Source organism: Gasterosteus aculeatus, chromosome 17, assembly GCF_964276395.1.
Source record: "Gasterosteus aculeatus chromosome 17, fGasAcu3.hap1.1, whole genome shotgun sequence".
Taxonomy (NCBI): domain Eukaryota; kingdom Metazoa; phylum Chordata; class Actinopteri; order Perciformes; family Gasterosteidae; genus Gasterosteus; species Gasterosteus aculeatus.
Window position 1 is genome coordinate 7,344,974 of NC_135705.1, and position 23,047 is coordinate 7,368,020.

At 38.8% G+C, this 23,047-nt stretch overlaps 1 protein-coding gene across 1 annotated transcript in view; it reads right to left on the minus strand.

The window, feature by feature from the left end:
* Positions 1 to 13,618, minus strand: part of LOC120835556 (uncharacterized) — a 76,253-nt gene extending 62,635 nt beyond the window's left edge. Inside the window, exon 1 of the mRNA XM_078091863.1 lies at positions 13,374 to 13,618. Coding sequence (XP_077947989.1) covers positions 13,374 to 13,482 — 109 coding nt within the window. The 5' untranslated portion in view covers positions 13,483 to 13,618. The remainder of the gene's footprint in view (positions 1 to 13,373) is intronic.
* Positions 13,619 to 23,047: the final 9,429 nt, after the last annotated feature.

Below are 23,047 nucleotides of genomic sequence, written 5' to 3' on the forward strand. Positions count from 1 at the left end.
CTTTGTTTTTGTGGTAGGATCTATTGTTGTTTTAGAATGATCATTGCTGGTAGTGCTGATTCTTCCATTCAAGGTGAGTATTGAGGTTGACATTGTTGAATCTGTTCCTTCTGAAGGTCTCCCAGTCAAACTGGTTGTACTTGGTTTGTCGGTCAATGAAGAAACGAATGTTGAAGATGTTTCCTGTCCAGTCGATGGCTGCTGTGTTGTGCTGGGTACAGCAAATGTCGTTTCTGTTTTGCCTTCAGTTGATGTTTGAGTTAATTCAGTAGCCGGCATGGTTGATAAAGAGATAGGTGAAATATTTGTATTTGTGGTACGATCAATTGTTGTTTTAGAATGATCATTGCTGGTAGTGCTGATTCTTCCATTCGAGGTGAGTATTGAGGTTGACATTGTTGAATCTGTTCCTTCTGAAGGTCTCCCAGTCAAACTGGTTGTACTTGGTTTGTCGGTCAATGAAGAAACGAATGTTGAAGATGTTTCCTGTCCTGTCGATGGCTGCTGTGTTGTGCTGGGAACCGCAAATGTTGTTTCAGTTTTGTCTTGAGTTGATGTTTGAGTTAATCCAGTAGGCGAAATGGTTGATGAAGACATAGTTGAGATCTTTGTTTTTGTAATAGGATCAATCGTTGTTTTAGAATGATCATTGCTGGTAGTGCTGATTCTTCCATTCAAGGTGAGTATTGAGGTTGACATTGTTGAATCTGTTCCTTCTGAAGGTCTCCCAGTCAAACTGGTTGTACTTGGTTTGTCGGTCAATGAAGAAACGAATGTTGAAGATGTTTCCTGTCCAGTCGATGGCTGCTGTGTTGTGCTGGGTACAGCAAATGTCGTTTCTGTTTTGCCTTCAGTTGATGTTTGAGTTAATTCAGTAGCCGGCATGGTTGATAAAGAGATAGGTGAAATATTTGTATTTGTGGTACGATCAATTGTTGTTTTAGAATGATCATTGCTGGTAGTGCTGATTCTTCCATTCGAGGTGAGTATTGAGGTTGACATTGTTGAATCTGTTCCTTCTGAAGGTCTCCCAGTCAAACTGGTTGTACTTGGTTTGTCGGTCAATGAAGAAACGAATGTTGAAGATGTTTCCTGTCCTGTCGATGGCTGCTGTGTTGTGCTGGGAACCGCAAATGTTGTTTCAGTTTTGTCTTGAGTTGATGTTTGAGTTAATCCAGTAGGCGAAATGGTTGATGAAGACATAGTTGAGATCTTTGTTTTTGTAATAGGATCAATCGTTGTTTTAGAATGATCATTGCTGGTAGTGCTGATTCTTCCATTCGAGGTGAGTATTGAGGTTGACATTGTTGAATCTGTTCCTTCTGAAGGTTTCCCAGGCAAACTGGTTGTACTCGGTTTGTCGGTCAATGAAGAAACGAATGTTGAAGAAGTTTCCTGTCCTGTCGATGGCTGCTGTGTTGTGCTGGGAACCGCAAATGTTGTTTCAGTTTTGTCTTGAGTTGATGTTTGAGTTAATCCAGTAGGCGAAATGGTTGATGAAGACATAGTTGAGATCTTTGTTTTTGTAATAGGATCAATCGTTGTTTTAGAATGATCATTGCTGGTAGTGCTGATTCTTCCATTCGAGGTGAGTATTGAGGTTGACATTGTTGAATCTGTTCCTTCTGAAGGTCTCCCAGTCAAACTGGTTGTACTTGGTTTGTCGGTCAATGAAGAAACGAATGTTGAAGATGTTTCCTGTCCAGTCGATGGCTGCTGTGTTGTGCTGGGTACAGCAAATGCCGTTTCTGTTTTGCCTTCAGTTGATGTTTGAGTTAATTCAGTAGCCGGCATGGTTGATAAAGAGATAGGTGAAATATTTGTATTTGTGGTACGATCAATTGTTGTTTTAGAATGATCATTGCTGGTAGTGCTGATTCTTCCATTCGAGGTGAGTATTGAGGTTGACATTGTTGAATCTGTTCCTTCTGAAGGGCTCACAGGCAAACTGGTTGTACTCGGTTCGTCGGTGAATGAAGAAACAAATGTTGAAGATGTTTCTTTTGCAGTCGTTGGCTGCTGTGTTGTGCTGGGAATAGCAAATGTCGTTTCAGTTTTTCCTTCAGTTGTTGTTTGAGTTAATCCAGTAGGCGGCATGGTTGATAAAGACATCATAGGTGAAATATTTGTGTTTGTGGTACGATCAATTGTTGTTTTAGAATGATCATTGCTGTTAGTGCTGATTCTTCCATTCGAGGTGAGTATTGAGGTTGACATTGTTGAATCTGTTCCTTCTGAAGGTCTCCCAGGCAAACTGGTTGTACTCGGTTTGTCGGTCAATGAAGAAACGAATGTTGAAGATGTTTCCTGTCCTGTCGATGGCTGCTGTGTTGTGCTGGGAACCGCAAATGTTGTTTCAGTTTTGTCTTGAGTTGATGTTTGAGTTAATCCAGTAGGCGAAATGGTTGATGAAGACATAGTTGAGATCTTTGTTTTCGTGGTAGGATCTATTGTTGTTTTAGAATGATCATTGCTGGTAGTGCTGATTCTTCCATTCGAGGTGAGTATTGAGGTTGACATTGTTGAATCTGTTACTTCTGAAGGTCTCCCAGTCAAACTGGTTGTACTCGGTTCGTCGGTCAATGAAGAAACAAATGTTGAAGATGTTTCCTGTCCAGTCGATGGCTGCTGTGTTGTGCTGGGAATAGTAAATGTCGTTTCAGTTTTTCCTTCAGTTGTTGTTTTAGTTAATCCAGTAGACGGCATGGTTGATAGAGACATCATAGGTGAAATATTTGTGTTTTTAGTACGATCAATTGTTGTTTTAGAATGATCATTGCTGTTAGTGCTGATTCTTCCATTCGAGGTGAGTATTGAGGTTGACATTGTTGAATCTGTTCCTTCTGAAGGTCTCCCAGGCAAACTGGTTGTACTCGGTTTGTCGGTCAATGAAGAAACAAATGTTGAAGATGTTTCCTGTCCAGTCGATGGCTGCTGTGTTGTGCTGGGAATAGTAAATGTCGTTTCAGTTTTTCCTTCAGTTGTTGTTTGAGTTAATCCAGTAGACGGCATGGTTGATAAAGAGATAGGTGAAATATTTGTATTTGTGGTACGATCATATGTTGTTTTAGAATGATCATTGCTGTTAGTGCTGATTCTTCCATTCGAGGTGAGTATTGAGGTTGACATTGTTGAATCTGTTCCTTCTGAAGGTCTCCCAGGCAAACTGGTTGTACTCGGTTCGTCGGTGAATGAAGAAACAAATGTTGAAGATGTTTCTTTTGCAGTCGTTGGCTGCTGTGTTGTGCTGGGAATAGCAAATGTCGTTTCAGTTTTTCCTTCAGTTGTTGTTTGAAATAATCCAGTAGGCGAAATGGTTGATGAAGACATAGTTGAGATCTTTGTTTTTGTGGTAGGATCTATTGTTGTTTTAGAATGATCATTGCTGGTAGTGCTGATTCTTCCATTCAAGGTGAGTATTGAGGTTGACATTGTTGAATCTGTTCCTTCTGAAGGTCTCCCAGTCAAACTGGTTGTACTTGGTTTGTCGGTCAATGAAGAAACGAATGTTGAAGATGTTTCCTGTCCAGTCGATGGCTGCTGTGTTGTGCTGGGTACAGCAAATGTCGTTTCTGTTTTGCCTTCAGTTGATGTTTGAGTTAATTCAGTAGCCGGCATGGTTGATAAAGAGATAGGTGAAATATTTGTATTTGTGGTACGATCAATTGTTGTTTTAGAATGATCATTGCTGGTAGTGCTGATTCTTCCATTCGAGGTGAGTATTGAGGTTGACATTGTTGAATCTGTTCCTTCTGAAGGTCTCCCAGTCAAACTGGTTGTACTTGGTTTGTCGGTCAATGAAGAAACGAATGTTGAAGATGTTTCCTGTCCTGTCGATGGCTGCTGTGTTGTGCTGGGAACCGCAAATGTTGTTTCAGTTTTGTCTTGAGTTGATGTTTGAGTTAATCCAGTAGGCGAAATGGTTGATGAAGACATAGTTGAGATCTTTGTTTTTGTAATAGGATCAATCGTTGTTTTAGAATGATCATTGCTGGTAGTGCTGATTCTTCCATTCAAGGTGAGTATTGAGGTTGACATTGTTGAATCTGTTCCTTCTGAAGGTCTCCCAGTCAAACTGGTTGTACTTGGTTTGTCGGTCAATGAAGAAACGAATGTTGAAGATGTTTCCTGTCCAGTCGATGGCTGCTGTGTTGTGCTGGGTACAGCAAATGTCGTTTCTGTTTTGCCTTCAGTTGATGTTTGAGTTAATTCAGTAGCCGGCATGGTTGATAAAGAGATAGGTGAAATATTTGTATTTGTGGTACGATCAATTGTTGTTTTAGAATGATCATTGCTGGTAGTGCTGATTCTTCCATTCGAGGTGAGTATTGAGGTTGACATTGTTGAATCTGTTCCTTCTGAAGGTCTCCCAGTCAAACTGGTTGTACTTGGTTTGTCGGTCAATGAAGAAACGAATGTTGAAGATGTTTCCTGTCCTGTCGATGGCTGCTGTGTTGTGCTGGGAACCGCAAATGTTGTTTCAGTTTTGTCTTGAGTTGATGTTTGAGTTAATCCAGTAGGCGAAATGGTTGATGAAGACATAGTTGAGATCTTTGTTTTTGTAATAGGATCAATCGTTGTTTTAGAATGATCATTGCTGGTAGTGCTGATTCTTCCATTCGAGGTGAGTATTGAGGTTGACATTGTTGAATCTGTTCCTTCTGAAGGTCTCCCAGTCAAACTGGTTGTACTTGGTTTGTCGGTCAATGAAGAAACGAATGTTGAAGATGTTTCCTGTCCAGTCGATGGCTGCTGTGTTGTGCTGGGTACAGCAAATGCCGTTTCTGTTTTGCCTTCAGTTGATGTTTGAGTTAATTCAGTAGCCGGCATGGTTGATAAAGAGATAGGTGAAATATTTGTATTTGTGGTACGATCAATTGTTGTTTTAGAATGATCATTGCTGGTAGTGCTGATTCTTCCATTCGAGGTGAGTATTGAGGTTGACATTGTTGAATCTGTTCCTTCTGAAGGGCTCACAGGCAAACTGATTGTACTCGGTTCGTCGGTGAATGAAGAAACAAATGTTGAAGATGTTTCTTTTGCAGTCGTTGGCTGCTGTGTTGTGCTGGGAATAGCAAATGTCGTTTCAGTTTTTCCTTCAGTTGTTGTTTGAGTTAATCCAGTAGGCGGCATGGTTGATAAAGACATCATAGGTGAAATATTTGTGTTTGTGGTACGATCAATTGTTGTTTTAGAATGATCATTGCTGTTAGTGCTGATTCTTCCATTCGAGGTGAGTATTGAGGTTGACATTGTTGAATCTGTTCCTTCTGAAGGTCTCCCAGGCAAACTGGTTGTACTCGGTTTGTCGGTCAATGAAGAAACGAATGTTGAAGATGTTTCCTGTCCTGTCGATGGCTGCTGTGTTGTGCTGGGAACCGCAAATGTTGTTTCAGTTTTGTCTTGAGTTGATGTTTGAGTTAATCCAGTAGGCGAAATGGTTGATGAAGACATAGTTGAGATCTTTGTTTTCGTGGTAGGATCTATTGTTGTTTTAGAATGATCATTGCTGGTAGTGCTGATTCTTCCATTCAAGGTGAGTATTGAGGTTGACATTGTTGAATCTGTTCCTTCTGAAGGTCTCCCAGTCAAACTGGTTGTACTTGGTTTGTCGGTCAATGAAGAAACGAATGTTGAAGATGTTTCCTGTCCAGTCGATGGCTGCTGTGTTGTGCTGGGTACAGCAAATGTCGTTTCTGTTTTGCCTTCAGTTGATGTTTGAGTTAATTCAGTAGCCGGCATGGTTGATAAAGACATAGTTGAAATATTTGTATTTGTGGTAGGATCTATTGTTGTTTTAGAATGATCATAGCTGGTAGTGCTGATTCTTCCATTCGAGGTGAGTATTGAGGTTGACATTGTTGAAGCTGTTCCTTCTGAAGGTCTCCCAGGCAAACTGGTTGTACTCGGTTCGTCGGTGAATGAAGAAACAAACGTTGAAGATGTTTCTTTTGCAGTCGTTGGCTGCTGTGTTGTGCTGGGAATAGCAAATGTCGTTTCAGTTTTTCCTTCAGTTGTTGTTTGAGTTAATCCAGTAGGCGGCATGGTTGATAAAGACATAGGTGAAATATTTGTGTTTGCGGTACGATCAATTGTTGTTTTAGAATGATCATTGCTGTTAGTGCTGATTCTTCCATTCGAGGTGAGTATTGAGGTTGACATTGTTGAATCTGTTCCTTCTGAAGGTCTCCCAGGCAAACTGGTTGTACTCAGTTTGTCGGTCAATGAAGAAACGAATTTTGAAGATGTTTCCTGTCCTGTCGATGGCTGCTGTGTTGTGCTGGGAACCGCAAATGTCGTTTCAGTTTTGTCTTGAGTTGATGTTTCAGTTAATCCAGTAGGCGAAATGGTTGATGAAGACATAGTTGAGATCTTTGTATTTGTGGTACGATCAATTGTTGTTTTAGAATGATCATTGCTGTTAGTGCTGATTCTTCCATTCGAGGTGAGTATTGAGGTTGACATTGTTGAATCTGTTCCTTCTGAAGGTCTCCCAGTCAAACTGGTTGTACTTGGTTTGTCGGTCAATGAAGAAACGAATGTTGAAGATGTTTCCTGTCCTGTCGATGGCTGCTGTGTTGTGCTGGGAACCGCAAATGTTGTTTCAGTTTTGTCTTGAGTTGATGTTTGAGTTAATCCAGTAGGCGAAATGGTTGATGAAGACATAGTTGAGATCTTTGTATTTGTGGTACGATCAATTGTTGTTTTAGAATGATCATTGCTGTTAGTGCTGATTCTTCCATTCGAGGTAAGTATTGAGGTTGACATTGTTGAATCTGTTCCTTCTGAAGGTCTCCCAGGCAAACTGGTTGTACTCGGTTTGTCGGTCAATGAAGAAACAAATGTTGAAGAAGTTTCCTGTCCTGTCGATGGCTGCTGTGTTGTGCTGGGAACCGCAAATGTTGTTTCAGTTTTGTCTTGAGTTGATGTTTGAGTTAATCCAGTAGGCGAAATGGTTGATGAAGACATAGTTGAGATCTTTGTATTTGTGGTACGATCATATGTTGTTTTAGAATGATCATTGCTGTTAGTGCTGATTCTTCCATTCGAGGTGAGTATTGAGGTTGACATTGTTGAATCTGTTCCTTCTGAAGGTCTCCCAGGCAAACTGGTTGTACTCGGTTCGTCGGTGAATGAAGAAACAAATGTTGAAGATGTTTCTTTTGCAGTCGTTGGCTGCTGTGTTGTGCTGGGAATAGCAAATGTCGTTTCAGTTTTTCCTTCAGTTGTTGTTTGAAATAATCCAGTAGGCGAAATGGTTGATGAAGACATAGTTGAGATCTTTGTTTTTGTGGTAGGATCTATTGTTGTTTTAGAATGATCATTGCTGGTAGTGCTGATTCTTCCATTCAAGGTGAGTATTGAGGTTGACATTGTTGAATCTGTTCCTTCTGAAGGTCTCCCAGTCAAACTGGTTGTACTTGGTTTGTCGGTCAATGAAGAAACGAATGTTGAAGATGTTTCCTGTCCAGTCGATGGCTGCTGTGTTGTGCTGGGTACAGCAAATGTCGTTTCTGTTTTGCCTTCAGTTGATGTTTGAGTTAATTCAGTAGCCGGCATGGTTGATAAAGAGATAGGTGAAATATTTGTATTTGTGGTACGATCAATTGTTGTTTTAGAATGATCATTGCTGGTAGTGCTGATTCTTCCATTCGAGGTGAGTATTGAGGTTGACATTGTTGAATCTGTTCCTTCTGAAGGTCTCCCAGTCAAACTGGTTGTACTTGGTTTGTCGGTCAATGAAGAAACGAATGTTGAAGATGTTTCCTGTCCTGTCGATGGCTGCTGTGTTGTGCTGGGAACCGCAAATGTTGTTTCAGTTTTGTCTTGAGTTGATGTTTGAGTTAATCCAGTAGGCGAAATGGTTGATGAAGACATAGTTGAGATCTTTGTTTTTGTAATAGGATCAATCGTTGTTTTAGAATGATCATTGCTGGTAGTGCTGATTCTTCCATTCAAGGTGAGTATTGAGGTTGACATTGTTGAATCTGTTCCTTCTGAAGGTCTCCCAGTCAAACTGGTTGTACTTGGTTTGTCGGTCAATGAAGAAACGAATGTTGAAGATGTTTCCTGTCCAGTCGATGGCTGCTGTGTTGTGCTGGGTACAGCAAATGTCGTTTCTGTTTTGCCTTCAGTTGATGTTTGAGTTAATTCAGTAGCCGGCATGGTTGATAAAGAGATAGGTGAAATATTTGTATTTGTGGTACGATCAATTGTTGTTTTAGAATGATCATTGCTGGTAGTGCTGATTCTTCCATTCGAGGTGAGTATTGAGGTTGACATTGTTGAATCTGTTCCTTCTGAAGGTCTCCCAGTCAAACTGGTTGTACTTGGTTTGTCGGTCAATGAAGAAACGAATGTTGAAGATGTTTCCTGTCCTGTCGATGGCTGCTGTGTTGTGCTGGGAACCGCAAATGTTGTTTCAGTTTTGTCTTGAGTTGATGTTTGAGTTAATCCAGTAGGCGAAATGGTTGATGAAGACATAGTTGAGATCTTTGTTTTTGTAATAGGATCAATCGTTGTTTTAGAATGATCATTGCTGGTAGTGCTGATTCTTCCATTCGAGGTGAGTATTGAGGTTGACATTGTTGAATCTGTTCCTTCTGAAGGTCTCCCAGTCAAACTGGTTGTACTTGGTTTGTCGGTCAATGAAGAAACGAATGTTGAAGATGTTTCCTGTCCAGTCGATGGCTGCTGTGTTGTGCTGGGTACAGCAAATGCCGTTTCTGTTTTGCCTTCAGTTGATGTTTGAGTTAATTCAGTAGCCGGCATGGTTGATAAAGAGATAGGTGAAATATTTGTATTTGTGGTACGATCAATTGTTGTTTTAGAATGATCATTGCTGGTAGTGCTGATTCTTCCATTCGAGGTGAGTATTGAGGTTGACATTGTTGAATCTGTTCCTTCTGAAGGGCTCACAGGCAAACTGATTGTACTCGGTTCGTCGGTGAATGAAGAAACAAATGTTGAAGATGTTTCTTTTGCAGTCGTTGGCTGCTGTGTTGTGCTGGGAATAGCAAATGTCGTTTCAGTTTTTCCTTCAGTTGTTGTTTGAGTTAATCCAGTAGGCGGCATGGTTGATAAAGACATCATAGGTGAAATATTTGTGTTTGTGGTACGATCAATTGTTGTTTTAGAATGATCATTGCTGTTAGTGCTGATTCTTCCATTCGAGGTGAGTATTGAGGTTGACATTGTTGAATCTGTTCCTTCTGAAGGTCTCCCAGGCAAACTGGTTGTACTCGGTTTGTCGGTCAATGAAGAAACGAATGTTGAAGATGTTTCCTGTCCTGTCGATGGCTGCTGTGTTGTGCTGGGAACCGCAAATGTTGTTTCAGTTTTGTCTTGAGTTGATGTTTGAGTTAATCCAGTAGGCGAAATGGTTGATGAAGACATAGTTGAGATCTTTGTTTTCGTGGTAGGATCTATTGTTGTTTTAGAATGATCATTGCTGGTAGTGCTGATTCTTCCATTCAAGGTGAGTATTGAGGTTGACATTGTTGAATCTGTTCCTTCTGAAGGTCTCCCAGTCAAACTGGTTGTACTTGGTTTGTCGGTCAATGAAGAAACGAATGTTGAAGATGTTTCCTGTCCAGTCGATGGCTGCTGTGTTGTGCTGGGTACAGCAAATGTCGTTTCTGTTTTGCCTTCAGTTGATGTTTGAGTTAATTCAGTAGCCGGCATGGTTGATAAAGACATAGTTGAAATATTTGTATTTGTGGTAGGATCTATTGTTGTTTTAGAATGATCATAGCTGGTAGTGCTGATTCTTCCATTCGAGGTGAGTATTGAGGTTGACATTGTTGAAGCTGTTCCTTCTGAAGGTCTCCCAGGCAAACTGGTTGTACTCGGTTCGTCGGTGAATGAAGAAACAAACGTTGAAGATGTTTCTTTTGCAGTCGTTGGCTGCTGTGTTGTGCTGGGAATAGCAAATGTCGTTTCAGTTTTTCCTTCAGTTGTTGTTTGAGTTAATCCAGTAGGCGGCATGGTTGATAAAGACATAGGTGAAATATTTGTGTTTGCGGTACGATCAATTGTTGTTTTAGAATGATCATTGCTGTTAGTGCTGATTCTTCCATTCGAGGTGAGTATTGAGGTTGACATTGTTGAATCTGTTCCTTCTGAAGGTCTCCCAGGCAAACTGGTTGTACTCAGTTTGTCGGTCAATGAAGAAACGAATTTTGAAGATGTTTCCTGTCCTGTCGATGGCTGCTGTGTTGTGCTGGGAACCGCAAATGTCGTTTCAGTTTTGTCTTGAGTTGATGTTTCAGTTAATCCAGTAGGCGAAATGGTTGATGAAGACATAGTTGAGATCTTTGTATTTGTGGTACGATCAATTGTTGTTTTAGAATGATCATTGCTGTTAGTGCTGATTCTTCCATTCGAGGTGAGTATTGAGGTTGACATTGTTGAATCTGTTCCTTCTGAAGGTCTCCCAGTCAAACTGGTTGTACTTGGTTTGTCGGTCAATGAAGAAACGAATGTTGAAGATGTTTCCTGTCCTGTCGATGGCTGCTGTGTTGTGCTGGGAACCGCAAATGTTGTTTCAGTTTTGTCTTGAGTTGATGTTTGAGTTAATCCAGTAGGCGAAATGGTTGATGAAGACATAGTTGAGATCTTTGTATTTGTGGTACGATCAATTGTTGTTTTAGAATGATCATTGCTGTTAGTGCTGATTCTTCCATTCGAGGTAAGTATTGAGGTTGACATTGTTGAATCTGTTCCTTCTGAAGGTCTCCCAGGCAAACTGGTTGTACTCGGTTTGTCGGTCAATGAAGAAACAAATGTTGAAGAAGTTTCCTGTCCTGTCGATGGCTGCTGTGTTGTGCTGGGAACCGCAAATGTTGTTTCAGTTTTGTCTTGAGTTGATGTTTGAGTTAATCCAGTAGGCGAAATGGTTGATGAAGACATAGTTGAGATCTTTGTATTTGTGGTACGATCAATTGTTGTTTTAGAATGATCATTGCTGTTAGTGCTGATTCTTCCATTGGAGGTAAGTATTGAGGTTGACATTGTTGAATCTGTTCCTTCTGAAGGTCTCCCAGGCAAACTGGTTGTACTCGGTTTGTCGGTCAATGAAGAAACAAATGTTGAAGAAGTTTCCTGTCCTGTCGATGGCTGCTGTGTTGTGCTGGGAACCGCAAATGTTGTTTCAGTTTTGTCTTGAGTTGATGTTTGAGTTAATCCAGTAGGCGAAATGGTTGATGAAGACATAGTTGAGATCTTTGTATTTGTGGTACGATCAATTGTTGTTTTAGAATGATCATTGCTGTTAGTGCTGATTCTTCCATTGGAGGTAAGTATTGAGGTTGACATTGTTGAATCTGTTCCTTCTGAAGGTTTCCCAGGCAAACTGGTTGTACTCGGTTTGTCGGTCAATGAAGAAACGAATGTTGAAGAAGTTTCCTGTCCTGTCGATGGCTGCTGTGTTGTGCTGGGAACCGCAAATGTTGTTTCAGTTTTGTCTTGAGTTGATGTTTGAGTTAATCCAGTAGGCGAAATGGTTGATGAAGACATAGTTGAGATCTTTGTTTTTGTAATAGGATCAATCGTTGTTTTAGAATGATCATTGCTGGTAGTGCTGATTCTTCCATTCGAGGTGAGTATTGAGGTTGACATTGTTGAATCTGTTCCTTCTGAAGGTCTCCCAGTCAAACTGGTTGTACTCGGTTCGTTGGTCAATGAAGAAACAAATATTGAAGATGTTTCCTGTTCAGTCGATGGCTGCTGTGTTAAGCTTGTACTGGTTGGCATTGTTTCAGTTTGGTCTTGAGTTGATGTTTGAGGTAAATCAGTAGGCACATTTGTAGTGCTGCTTCTTCCATTCAAGGTGATTTTTGAGGTTGTAGATTTTACATGTCTAGTTGTTGGCTGCTGTGTTGTGCTGGAACCACCTGGCGTTATTTCAGTTTGGTTTTCAGTTGTTGTTTTAGTGAAGTCAGTAGTCGGTCGGGTAGATATTGAATTTCTGGAGATCAATGTTGTTGTTTTGGAATTGATTATCATTGTGGAATTATTATTCTCAGTAAGGCTGCTTCTGAGTGTTGAGTTTGACACTGTTGAATCTATGTTCCTGATCAGCCTCACAGTCTTACTGGTTATATTTTGTTGCTCCAGCGACAAAGGCGCCCATAACAATGCTGACTTTGTTTTTCCTGTGCTGGTAGATGTCATCAATGATGACTGTCTCTCTGTAGCTGAGGAAATCGTTATTGTAGTAATTTGCTTTCCAGTAAATGAGTCCATTTTGATTGAATTATAGGAGTTTGATGACGCACCTTCTTTTTTTCCATTTTGTTTTGTTACACGAGTTATGGACGGTTTTTGAGTCTTTCGTGAATCTAGTGAAATCATCATATATTGTTGAGGTGTTTTGTTAACTTGTTCTTTTTTCAAGACCTTTGTAAATTCACCTGGATTCTTTCCCTCTTTGCTATCTGCTTTCTGTGGTTTTCTCCATGTTCCGTCCATTGTATCCTGTTTTCCATTTTGATCATCTGTTAAATAAGACAATATCTGTTCATGATGAATGTTTTGTATTATGCACTTAACAGCAACTGGCATCACTGGAAATGTAACAATTTGTGCTAGTCTTTTTTATTGTTTCTACGTTTACTTTGAACTATTCCGAAATTTTTAATTAAGTCATCTTATCTCTTTCAAACAAGTACTTGTAGCAACGTTATTTACAGAGGCTTGCTGCAAGACCTTGATACAAGAACAAAGAAATCCATATAAAATGTTTATCACTTTCTCCAACACAGATCAAGGTACATTTATATTATCTTGTTTAATAATGAGAAGAATGTTGGTATTCTTAAACTATTCGGTTGGTTCAATTATTAACTGACTATGCCAGTAAATCTACAGTATCTTCAGCATCAGTTATTTCCCTGTTGTGTGTACGCTAAAGCTTTCATGGAAATTAGGTTGTACCCATGATAGAAAGTCCTGTCGTGATATGCTGCATAATTAATAAAGACTTCTCTGAAAATTGATATAAAATGTCAAATTAGGAATAATACGTCTGGTAGTGATTCCCAAAACATTACTCCAGTGTATTACTTTTAAAATTACTCGGTCTCATGTAATGTAAAAACCAACTCGTATGGTGTACAAGGTATTGACATTGACATTAATTCACATTTAATGTGAATGTCAGCAGCAAGGAGTAGCAGAGGTTGACAGTATTTGCAATAGTTGAGTTGTTCTCCCTGAAAAATGACCAGGACTAATATTAATTATGTCAATATACATTCTTACTGTAAAATCATCAATGTGAAGAACAGTAAATTCCAAAAATATCTCTAGTAAATTGAGAGGTGTGTAGAAGAATATGGCAATGCAAAGAATACAATAGATCACAGACTTACCTATTTTTTTAGATAAAAACACACAAAATGCCATGAGAACAATGATGAGAACAGTAAGGATTACAAGAGAACGCCTCCTCCAATGACAGGATCCCAAATTAATCTGCATTTTTCCGTCCTTTCAAATAATCAGCCAAAAGATGTAAAGCTGAATATCTTTCACTCCATCTCCCTTGACAAACGTCTGTAAATTGTTACTTAGGTCTGATCATGTCAGCAGTCGTATTCCATATACAAAATATATCAGTATCAGATCTACTCTGTGTCATCAATGATCAACTTAGAACTGAGCTCGTAACTGATGCACAGCCCTCCCTAGGCCAACCTTTTTTTAAGCATTACATCATGTTGCTCCTGAGATTTGTCATTTTCTGTGAAAGTGCATACTGTGTTTAAAAAGGTTCAGCTCACATTTTGAAGCGCACAAGAACTGAGATGTGACCAGGTGAGGCAGGGTTTGAGTGAATGAATTCAGGGGAAAAAGTTAGCAACCAATACTATTTCATAAAACATTATTAATTGTCAATGTATTTAATATACACTTTTCATGCAATTGATTGCAATTGCATACACTTGTGTTGTCAAAAGGTCACAAACAAAGTGTAACAAGCAAAATACTTACTAAAATAATTCTAAATGGTAATACAGTGCATTCTTTGGCACAAAACAAATAAACTGGCCTATGGTATTTTCCTTTTTTTTACGAGCATTCTACAGATTTGAAAACAATCAACAAACATCTGTGGATCTCAGGACAGAAAGTTATTAATGTTAAGGTCTCTCTTATATAACTACGCATTCTTTGTTCTGTTCTTCATAGACACACATATTTGAGTAGTTGCTATATTGTAATATTGCAATAGATCTGGCAAAGAGTATATATTTGCTTTGTGTTTGACATTAATTTCAACACATAATTATATGCTGTGGCAATCAGTCAACATGAAGCAGATGGCTCAGAATGAGCATGGAGCTCCAAGTTCACTTACAGCAATTTCAAAGAAGAAAGATTTTGTTATGAATAGACTATTGATTCCAGGTGGGTTAATAAACCATCTCAATAGCCTAAGGAAGAAGTGGGCTGTGACAAGGTTAAATACATATATTCCCTTTGAGCGGCGGAATCTTTTTGTAAAGCTCTCCACACCCCTGTTCCCTGTTTGCTGATTAGAAAATCATTTCTGAAATGTTCTGCAACACAAAAAAAATAAGTTATTACTTCCTGCTCACTTCGTCACGTTGGAAGAATTTCAGAAGAGCTGAAATTATTCTGGACTTTTTTCTTTAAAAAGTGATCATATTGTTGACTTATGACCAATATTTTACAGCTATGCCCCGCAGCTCTATAATACGTTTTTTTTTTTTAATGCTTGGTGCTCCAACACGGAACCAAACTGACTCTTACACCACAGTACTTAAAGAAATGAAGCAATGTCAACAGCAGGACTATTTCCGTGGGACCTTCAAGTATCACCCAGGCGTTGTCAAGTGTGTTTTGGCTCAAATTACTCTTTTAATAATTACCTGCTTGACAAAAAAAAAACATTTTTATGGTTTGAAATATCGACCTGTTTGTAAAAAAAAAAGGGATGCAAGGAAACATGCTCAGTGAATATCACCATCTAAATATGAATTTAAATGAATTCAATTCCAGTTTAGTGTATAGTATTTTATTCAATGTCCTTATCGCAGAGTTAAATTAAGTGGTTTTTGTAAACAAAAAAATTAAGGAAATAAATAAGCAGTGGTTTGCTTTGATTGCAGTAGGTTCCACAAACGATCACATATTTCTTTCTTCAAGCTTTTTTGTACAATATGAACTGATGATGAAGACGTTTGTTGCTTAAAGTCCTTAAAATGATATTTTCTTTTCGTATATTTTTTTTCTAGGGGTCAAATGCATTCTGAAACTTCTTTTTTCATCTTGGTGGTGGTCATGAATACAATGTAGAGCTTGAAGCATGTCCGCTGGTAACTTAATGTCTGTTAATATTGACTCTGAGCAAAAGAAAACGGCACAAGGCCGTAAACAGTAAATCACAATATAAAGGCAGCAACTATGTTAACTCAACAACTCATGTAATCGTTAAAAGCAAGTTTCCTTTTAGTAACACTTAGTTCAGCAAATGGGTGAAGAATTGGCCTTCGAGATTAAGAAAGTATTTGCAGAAAAGATTGCAAATAATCATATCAGCAAATCCAGTCACTTCTGGTTTCCCCTTAATAGTGTTTGATTACAAAGGCCGACAAATGCTTCAACAACTCCCATATTAGTTGAAGTTAAAATCACTGTTATTACATCAGGTTTTTGGCAAAAGCAATACATTAACCCAAAAAACAATTATTAATATTTCTATGAATGAATCTAAAATGATTCACTATGCATCAACGTTTTTTTTTTTTTGTAATGGTCAGACGGCCTGTGCTGTTTGTTATGTGTAGAGAATGTGTGGCTCGTTGAGGCACTGTCCCGATAACTGAGACGCAGCGGAACTTGATAGTTTAAACAAAGGCAGGTAATTTATTTTGTGTTGGTGTAGCCCACAGACTATTTTCTTTTTATTAGTCTCAAAAGAAACAAAACACACAATTTAAAATGACAACACCCTTAATGAGACCAGTTGAAAGTAAACAAAATATTTTTCCATGGAAGGTCTTGAAAATGTTAAACAAAGTCAGATTGAAAAATAATCTGCTTGAACGACAACAAAATGAAATGATATTGAAACATTTTATTCAAGTCAAATAAAGCATTAAATACACAACTATCTGTCACGGACCTCCTCTCTCATAAACCTGAAACAATTGCTTTAGATTGAGAATCAGTTTTAAAAAGAAGTGTCCATAACCACTGCTAGAGCAACTAGAACAACACATCTTAATCTGGCATCGCTTCAAGAAAAGTTGGGAAATATATCAATCCGTTCCCTCCAAATAACTGTCATCCTTTTGAACTAGTCTTAAAACCATTCCCAGCTTTAATTCTCACGGTTCAGCCTCCTTCTGTCCCTGCTGTAGATCATCTCCTGGTCCTGCTGCTATCGGCTCGGTTTGTGCTCTTTGACGCTCTGCCTCTGTTATCGTCATTGGGTGCAGAGGAAAAAATCCTGCCAACCCTGGAGCAAGAAAAAGGGGAAAGAGCAAGCCAATGTATTTTAGTATGAGCTTGTTCGCAATAACACTTGTTCAACTAACTACTGCTGGAATGTTGTTAAGTGAATGCCAACATCTTTAATGCATTCACCATTTTTTGAATTCCTCATTGGCAATTTCTGGAGAACAGAGTTATACATTAGATGCTTGTTATGACCGTGAAAGGCACATTTAATCTGTATCTGTACAATCCTACAAAACGAGAGGGCATGGATGAAGGAACAGTGAGAACACATCATAATAAGACAGCGGTCATCATTTGTGGTAGCAGATAATACAGAAAAACTGATTTAAAGCAATGGTCAACACAGAGAGGCAAAGCTCTGGATACAAAATAAAGGTGTGTGTGTACTTAAGTTATTAATAGACATCCTTGATTTAAAAAATCACTAATAGCAGCACAATTATCTGGACAAGCAGACAACCGCAATGTTGATCCAACTTAAAAGAACATGATCAGGTAGTGAATACACACCAAGAAGTTTAGAAATTGGCTTGGTAGGGTGTGCGCCACAGCCGATCCAGTACTTGATTCGGTCAAAGTTGAAGCTGACGAGTTTCTCATTGTAGATGTTGGGGAGGGGGTCGTAGGTGCCCAGCTGCTCTATGTATTTTCCATCTCTTGCCCTTTTGTTGTAAGCTGCCACGATTCGATAAAAAGGTCTGTTCGCTTGTTTGTGGCCTGCAAGAGCCAACCGGATGACAACGTAACCTCCGTGGTAATTTTTGAGCAGGAGAGATGCTACAAAGAGAGAAAGGGACATCCTTGATTAAAAAGGAAGGAAATAAGCACATTAAGCGTTGTTAAAGGAAAATTAAATGTGTTTCTTGTAATGTTAAAGGCTGTAACTTTAAATATCTTGACCATCTTGTTTAAGTAATTTACAGTAAAGCATATTTAATATGAAATTAAACCACAGGCTGACATTTTGCATAACAATTATATGGTTTTCAAATGGAAGGAAGGGAAGTGAACGCACACTCAACTTTTATTCCAACTAATGCAGTCTACATCCTACTTTATTAATGTTACATTTTTGTTAAAAATGTTTGCGATGTTCCATTATTTTGTCTACCCTTATTAATGTAAATAGGTTGGACGAAGTGTAAGAGACATCTCTCTCTTTACTATACAACAATAAAGTTGTCTAAAAAAACAGAAGCACCACTGCCTCTTGTAAAATAACCAGAGATAAATAAGATAAATCTATTTCTACCACAATTATTATCGCTCTTAAATTGGAACTGAATATATATTATAGACTATATCGGGCAAAAGACTGTCAGAAAACGAACCAACAATAATCGAATCAATTAAATATTACACTTGCATAATGAAGAAAATATTTCTAATAATCTTGCTTCTCAAATGTAGAGATTTACTTTTTAAAGGATTCTCTATCATTTTATTGTTGTGTTCTTAACAATTGGTAAGGGACAAGTCATTTAAAGACACGTCCTCTTACGATTCACCGTTTTTGTCATTTTATAGAGTAAGTGTTCATAGACCGATCAATATGTAATAGAGAAACATTGCTACTTGTAGCTTTACAGTCACATTGTTCCATGCTGACAAAGCTGTCATGGCTTCTAATGTGTCACTCCCTATAAATACATGTTAAACCTGCGACTGCACATACTATAAATATGATATATGTACTTGTCTCGCCAAAACTCTTCTCCAGTCCCCGACACCACAGGACAAAAACATCAGAACCATCAGGATGTGCGTGTTGTGTTCTCATCGTATACTCACATAAATGAACCATGGTGTTGTCTCGATTAGCCTGCAACCACAGACACTTTTACCCAACTACAAACCAAACAAAGAAGATAAAAAGCACATTGTAAGCGAAAGAGCAATACGCAAACGGAAGTTTAAAAAAGTCAACACAACGTATCAACTATAAGTTATTCATTACAGATACACTGATATCACGGACCGTAGAAACAGTGCATTTCACGGAGAACTAACGTTATCTGTTATCTCATTGTCCCGTGTTATTAATCAACATATCGGGCGTTAACACGGAACGTTTAAATTGCTACAGGAATTGCTACGCAGCTCTTGCTAATGGCTAACATCTCTTTTGAGGACTAACCTTAGTGTGCTTTAGAACCGAGCAAAGAAATACCAAAATGCCGCGGCCGATGTTGAACGGAGTGAATCAAAATATCCTCTGCTTTCTCCTTCTTTATTTTTTGATGGAAAGTTGCTAAAAAATAAACGTTAATAACTGACTGTTTACAACAACGGGAGAAATGTGACATTTGTCAGTGCGCGGCCATGTTTAAAGAGGAAGTGACGTAGCTGGATGCTGCGTCATTGCCTTATCGTATCGCGAGATGGCGCTGTTGCCCTCCTCTATACTCTGCAAACCAAAGGCATGCATGCAAGGAACGCTGTTAAATAACAGAGTACATCACACGTTGAGTCGTGCAACCTCAAGTAAAAACATACAAACGAAACATGAGTTTTATCAACCTCCTCATTATACAGAATTCCCTATTTTGTGTTTTGTGGTGCTAATATTATCCACTGCTGCCACTACATCCTTTTATTTTGTATGTACTATTATTATTCTTACTAGAATAGCAGTATTATTGGAATATAAAGCAAATGTGCAGTATACTATGTACAATATTACTTTTGGTATAGAGTGTATATTACCAAATGGTATGGAAAGTATTTTAAAATCACTTCACTTCATTTTATAAGCTCTCTGGTCAGACAGGTAATCTTTTACATTCTCTTTTCTGTTATTTCTCGTCTACATGTATTGTGCGTCTTACATCAGTAACGCATTGAGTTTCAAATCAGTTTCCCCTGTTGACCCCGGCGGAGATGAGACACTTGTTTCCTGAGAGTGATCGTGAATTCAGGGGTCATTGCTTTGCTTGATGTCGTCTGAGTGCCCAGAGACTTCTGCCCACTGGGAGCACAAATACCCCCCCAGTCTTGGAACATGGGGATTTCACACTCCTGTTGTGTAAAGCTTGTTTTTCTCTGTGTGCGTGTGTGTGTGACAAACACATGGTTTTCTGCAAGGAGAGGTCAAAGAAAACACACAAAAGAGATGGGCCCTCGTTTGTTATTCTGAAAATATCCTTCTGTCCCTGCGTGACTCCTCATAAATAAAGCCGGTTATGACTAACAAAAAGAAAAAACAGACATTACGCGAAATATTTATGATACACTGGCTTTTGATTTAATTGATTTAACTTTCGGTAAAGAATATATATAGTTCCCGCTTCATACCATTTCTTTTGTATTGTAGTCTCAGCAACATAGCAACATAAAGCTCTCATTTTATGAACTAATCATACAGAGCTTTGTAGCAGGGGTGTTATTGCTAATTGTTTTTTATATATAATCAAAGGGAAACAAGTTCAAAAAGATTTTAAAATGTTGACAGTTTGGTTTGTCACTGAAATTATTTCAGGAACTGCATGAGCAACTTAACATAAAACACTTCTGGCTGGTTCTTATCAGCCAGGGCTGAAATTTACAGAGGAAAGCGTCATTGGTGAGTTGACCACGTTTTTACTGTGGAAGCATCTGAAAATGAATAGAGGCTTTACACAGTCAGGCAGCAAACAAAATTAATCTTACATGGTGAATCGGCAATGCGTGATTAACTGAACGGTGACATTGATTCTAGTTGTGGCTCACTCTCGTGAGGACCCCATGCTCTTTGGGATACCAAGACGAGTTGTTCCTCCTCTAATCATCTGTGACAGTTCAGTTAGAGACGCTCAGATGACCAGATATTTTACTTGGAAAAAGCAGGAGGAGTCTGCTTTAAAGGTTGATGCTGCCCCGGACATTGTAGTCAAAGATGCCTGAGTTTAATTTGATTATGTGGAAGAGGAAGACAATGTCACTAATGTCCTCTAAACACTAAGCTTAATCTTACATGTGCACTTAAGACTCACTATACCTCTCTAAGCTGAATTAAAGCAACGTTTCAAAAGAATGCGTGTGTTTGATGTATGGCACCAAACCTCTGCATAATATAATACATATTTTGTTATTAACCAACTAAAATGTATAATGACAAAATTGGTTTGAATCAAGCTTGCAAATATTTCACAAACTGCAGATATTGTATGTGATCTCCTTGAAAGGGGATCTTTTGAGAAATGTGTAATTAGAGCAAAGTGGAAATGTTCATCCATGCAGAACTTTGGTCAGACTTGTGTCAGTTATTATTCGTTCAAGGTACATATATTCTTACATTCAGATATGTGCCTCACACCCCAGAAGCTGCAGAAATCCCAAGCTTTAAAGGGAATACTTTGACATTTTGGGAAAATGCATTTGTTCCCTTTTTGGTGGGGTATTCAATATAAAGCTAAAGTCAGGACCTGTTAGCTCAGATTGAAGACAGGGTAAAAGAAGTTGCTAGCTGGCTGTGTTCGAAGTCAAAACGGAAGCCGCCAACCAGCACCTCAAAAGGTCACTCATGAAAAGCATATTTGGTTGGCATAAGCCGTATACAAACTAAAGTTGAAAAAAATGACAGTGATGGATTATTTCTGGAGTTGAAACATTAACTTGCTGCAGCCTCGCCTGGTTCCCTGGCAACAACTCACATGTATTCTCAGTGCTAAGCTAAGCTAACTAGCTGCTGGCTGTACCCTTCCTTCAGGTGACCAATACGTGTGAGTGGTCTCAATATTGTCATCTTTGCAAGAAAGACTGTAGGTTTAGCTTCCAAAATGTAAAAGTATTGTTGATCTCTGTTTATCAATGAAAAAGGTGTCTTCTTCAAATGTTTGTTTCAAATATTGGTGGTAACCAGAAAATGTGATGATCTTTGTGTATACTTTTTAAAAACCTCTTTGTGGAGTCAGTTGTATGTACAGTATGTATGTGTATTTACTGACTGTTTTTTGCAGTTTTAACTGCCAGTATTGTCTGAAAAGAAGAATAAGACGTTAACATCATAATTTACAGTTTTATAGATTCAAATGAATCATAAAGTGATCAAATAGGATACCTTGATATACAATTATGTTGTCTACATTAATGATAACGAGAGCACACTAACTAAAATTCTCCCAAATCTCTGATGGCAAAGAGTTCTGCTTGATGCCACATATCAGTAATATATTTACTATGTCTGATTAACAAGACATTAATTGGTTAGTGTTGATTCACTTCCATGCCTTTGAAAAGTAAAATGAGCCTAGTGGGATTCCTTAAAGAAGCCAACATGAACACTGGGAGTGTTCGCAAACGCTAGATGGTCCAGAATTGATCATGAGCCGGATCACGAGCGGCCATGAGAAGTTTCTCTGACCCGGACAAGAGGTGAAAGTCACAGCAAAGTTATTTTTTTCGTTTTTATGTGTGGAACCACATAAAAACCAACTCGGATCAAACCTAAGTCCCTGTGTTAACCACTGAATCACCCCGACCAAACCATTTTATGCTGCTTACTCATGACCACCAATTCTGTAAAACAGCTGGCCAAACAGCTCATTTACACAGGATGAAAATCAAAGTTTCATTTAGCCTTTGAAAGAAATAGCACATGCATAAGACTCTTCAGCTCAATTCGTCATAATGTTCGATCTTTTCAATCACAGGAGCCGTGTGACTTCTTGTCTGTGAGCTCTTTGTGATGCCCCCGTGCTTGTTTTGAGCATCTGTGTCCGGCGTGAGCAGAGATAGACGTTATGGTTGCGAAGAGCACCTAATGAAAAACAGGATTTGGTCACAGACGGAGGGTCAAGTGATCTTCCTTCTCTGGAGGGGCCTTTCAGAGAGCTGTGGTGAGACTAATTAGGATAGCATGCAAAATGGAGGCATTACTTTTATCTTCATTAACAAAGAGACTTTTTCTCCTACTTTTTTGTTGTTGAATATTCCTCTGCTATTGCAGTCTCTGATTTAAGCAGAAATGTTCTGTGTTCTTCGGTTGCTTTCCTCAGTCAGCAGAGAAGGAACATGACGCATGTCTTAAATATTAATACACACTAACAAATAATACTGGTACTTTGAACAGATTTGGAAGTGTCATTCGTTCAACTGCGTTGATTCGACAGAGCAAACCGTCGGCCAAATGGTTCTGTGGTTCCGTTTTCAAAGAGTGGAGAAAAGTGTTTGCTTTATCTCAGCCTGGAGACTCACGCGGTACATTACCCATCATTTCCATCTTGTAGAACATAACCAACAGCTTTTGCTTTGAGAAAAGAACCAACTCTTGTACGGCTTGAACACAGTCTGATGGGATGTCTTGTAAGTCTTCAAAGGCCCGGATTGTTTTTCCTGAACAGGAAGTTCTCAGGGTAGAGGAGGTCAACTCATTGGCTTCAAAACTGCCCGTTCTATTATGTTTTAATTTCTTTGTATCTTCTTCTGCACTGGTAACAGGAAAATATGCCCCAAAATTGTTTGGTCCTAATAAAGAGCAAACGTTTGTGAGCGTGTCACAGACATGTCCGTGTGGTTATAATGCGAGCTTCTCCTTTCGGAAAAGAACATTTTGACGACTAAAACAAGAAGACGTGTT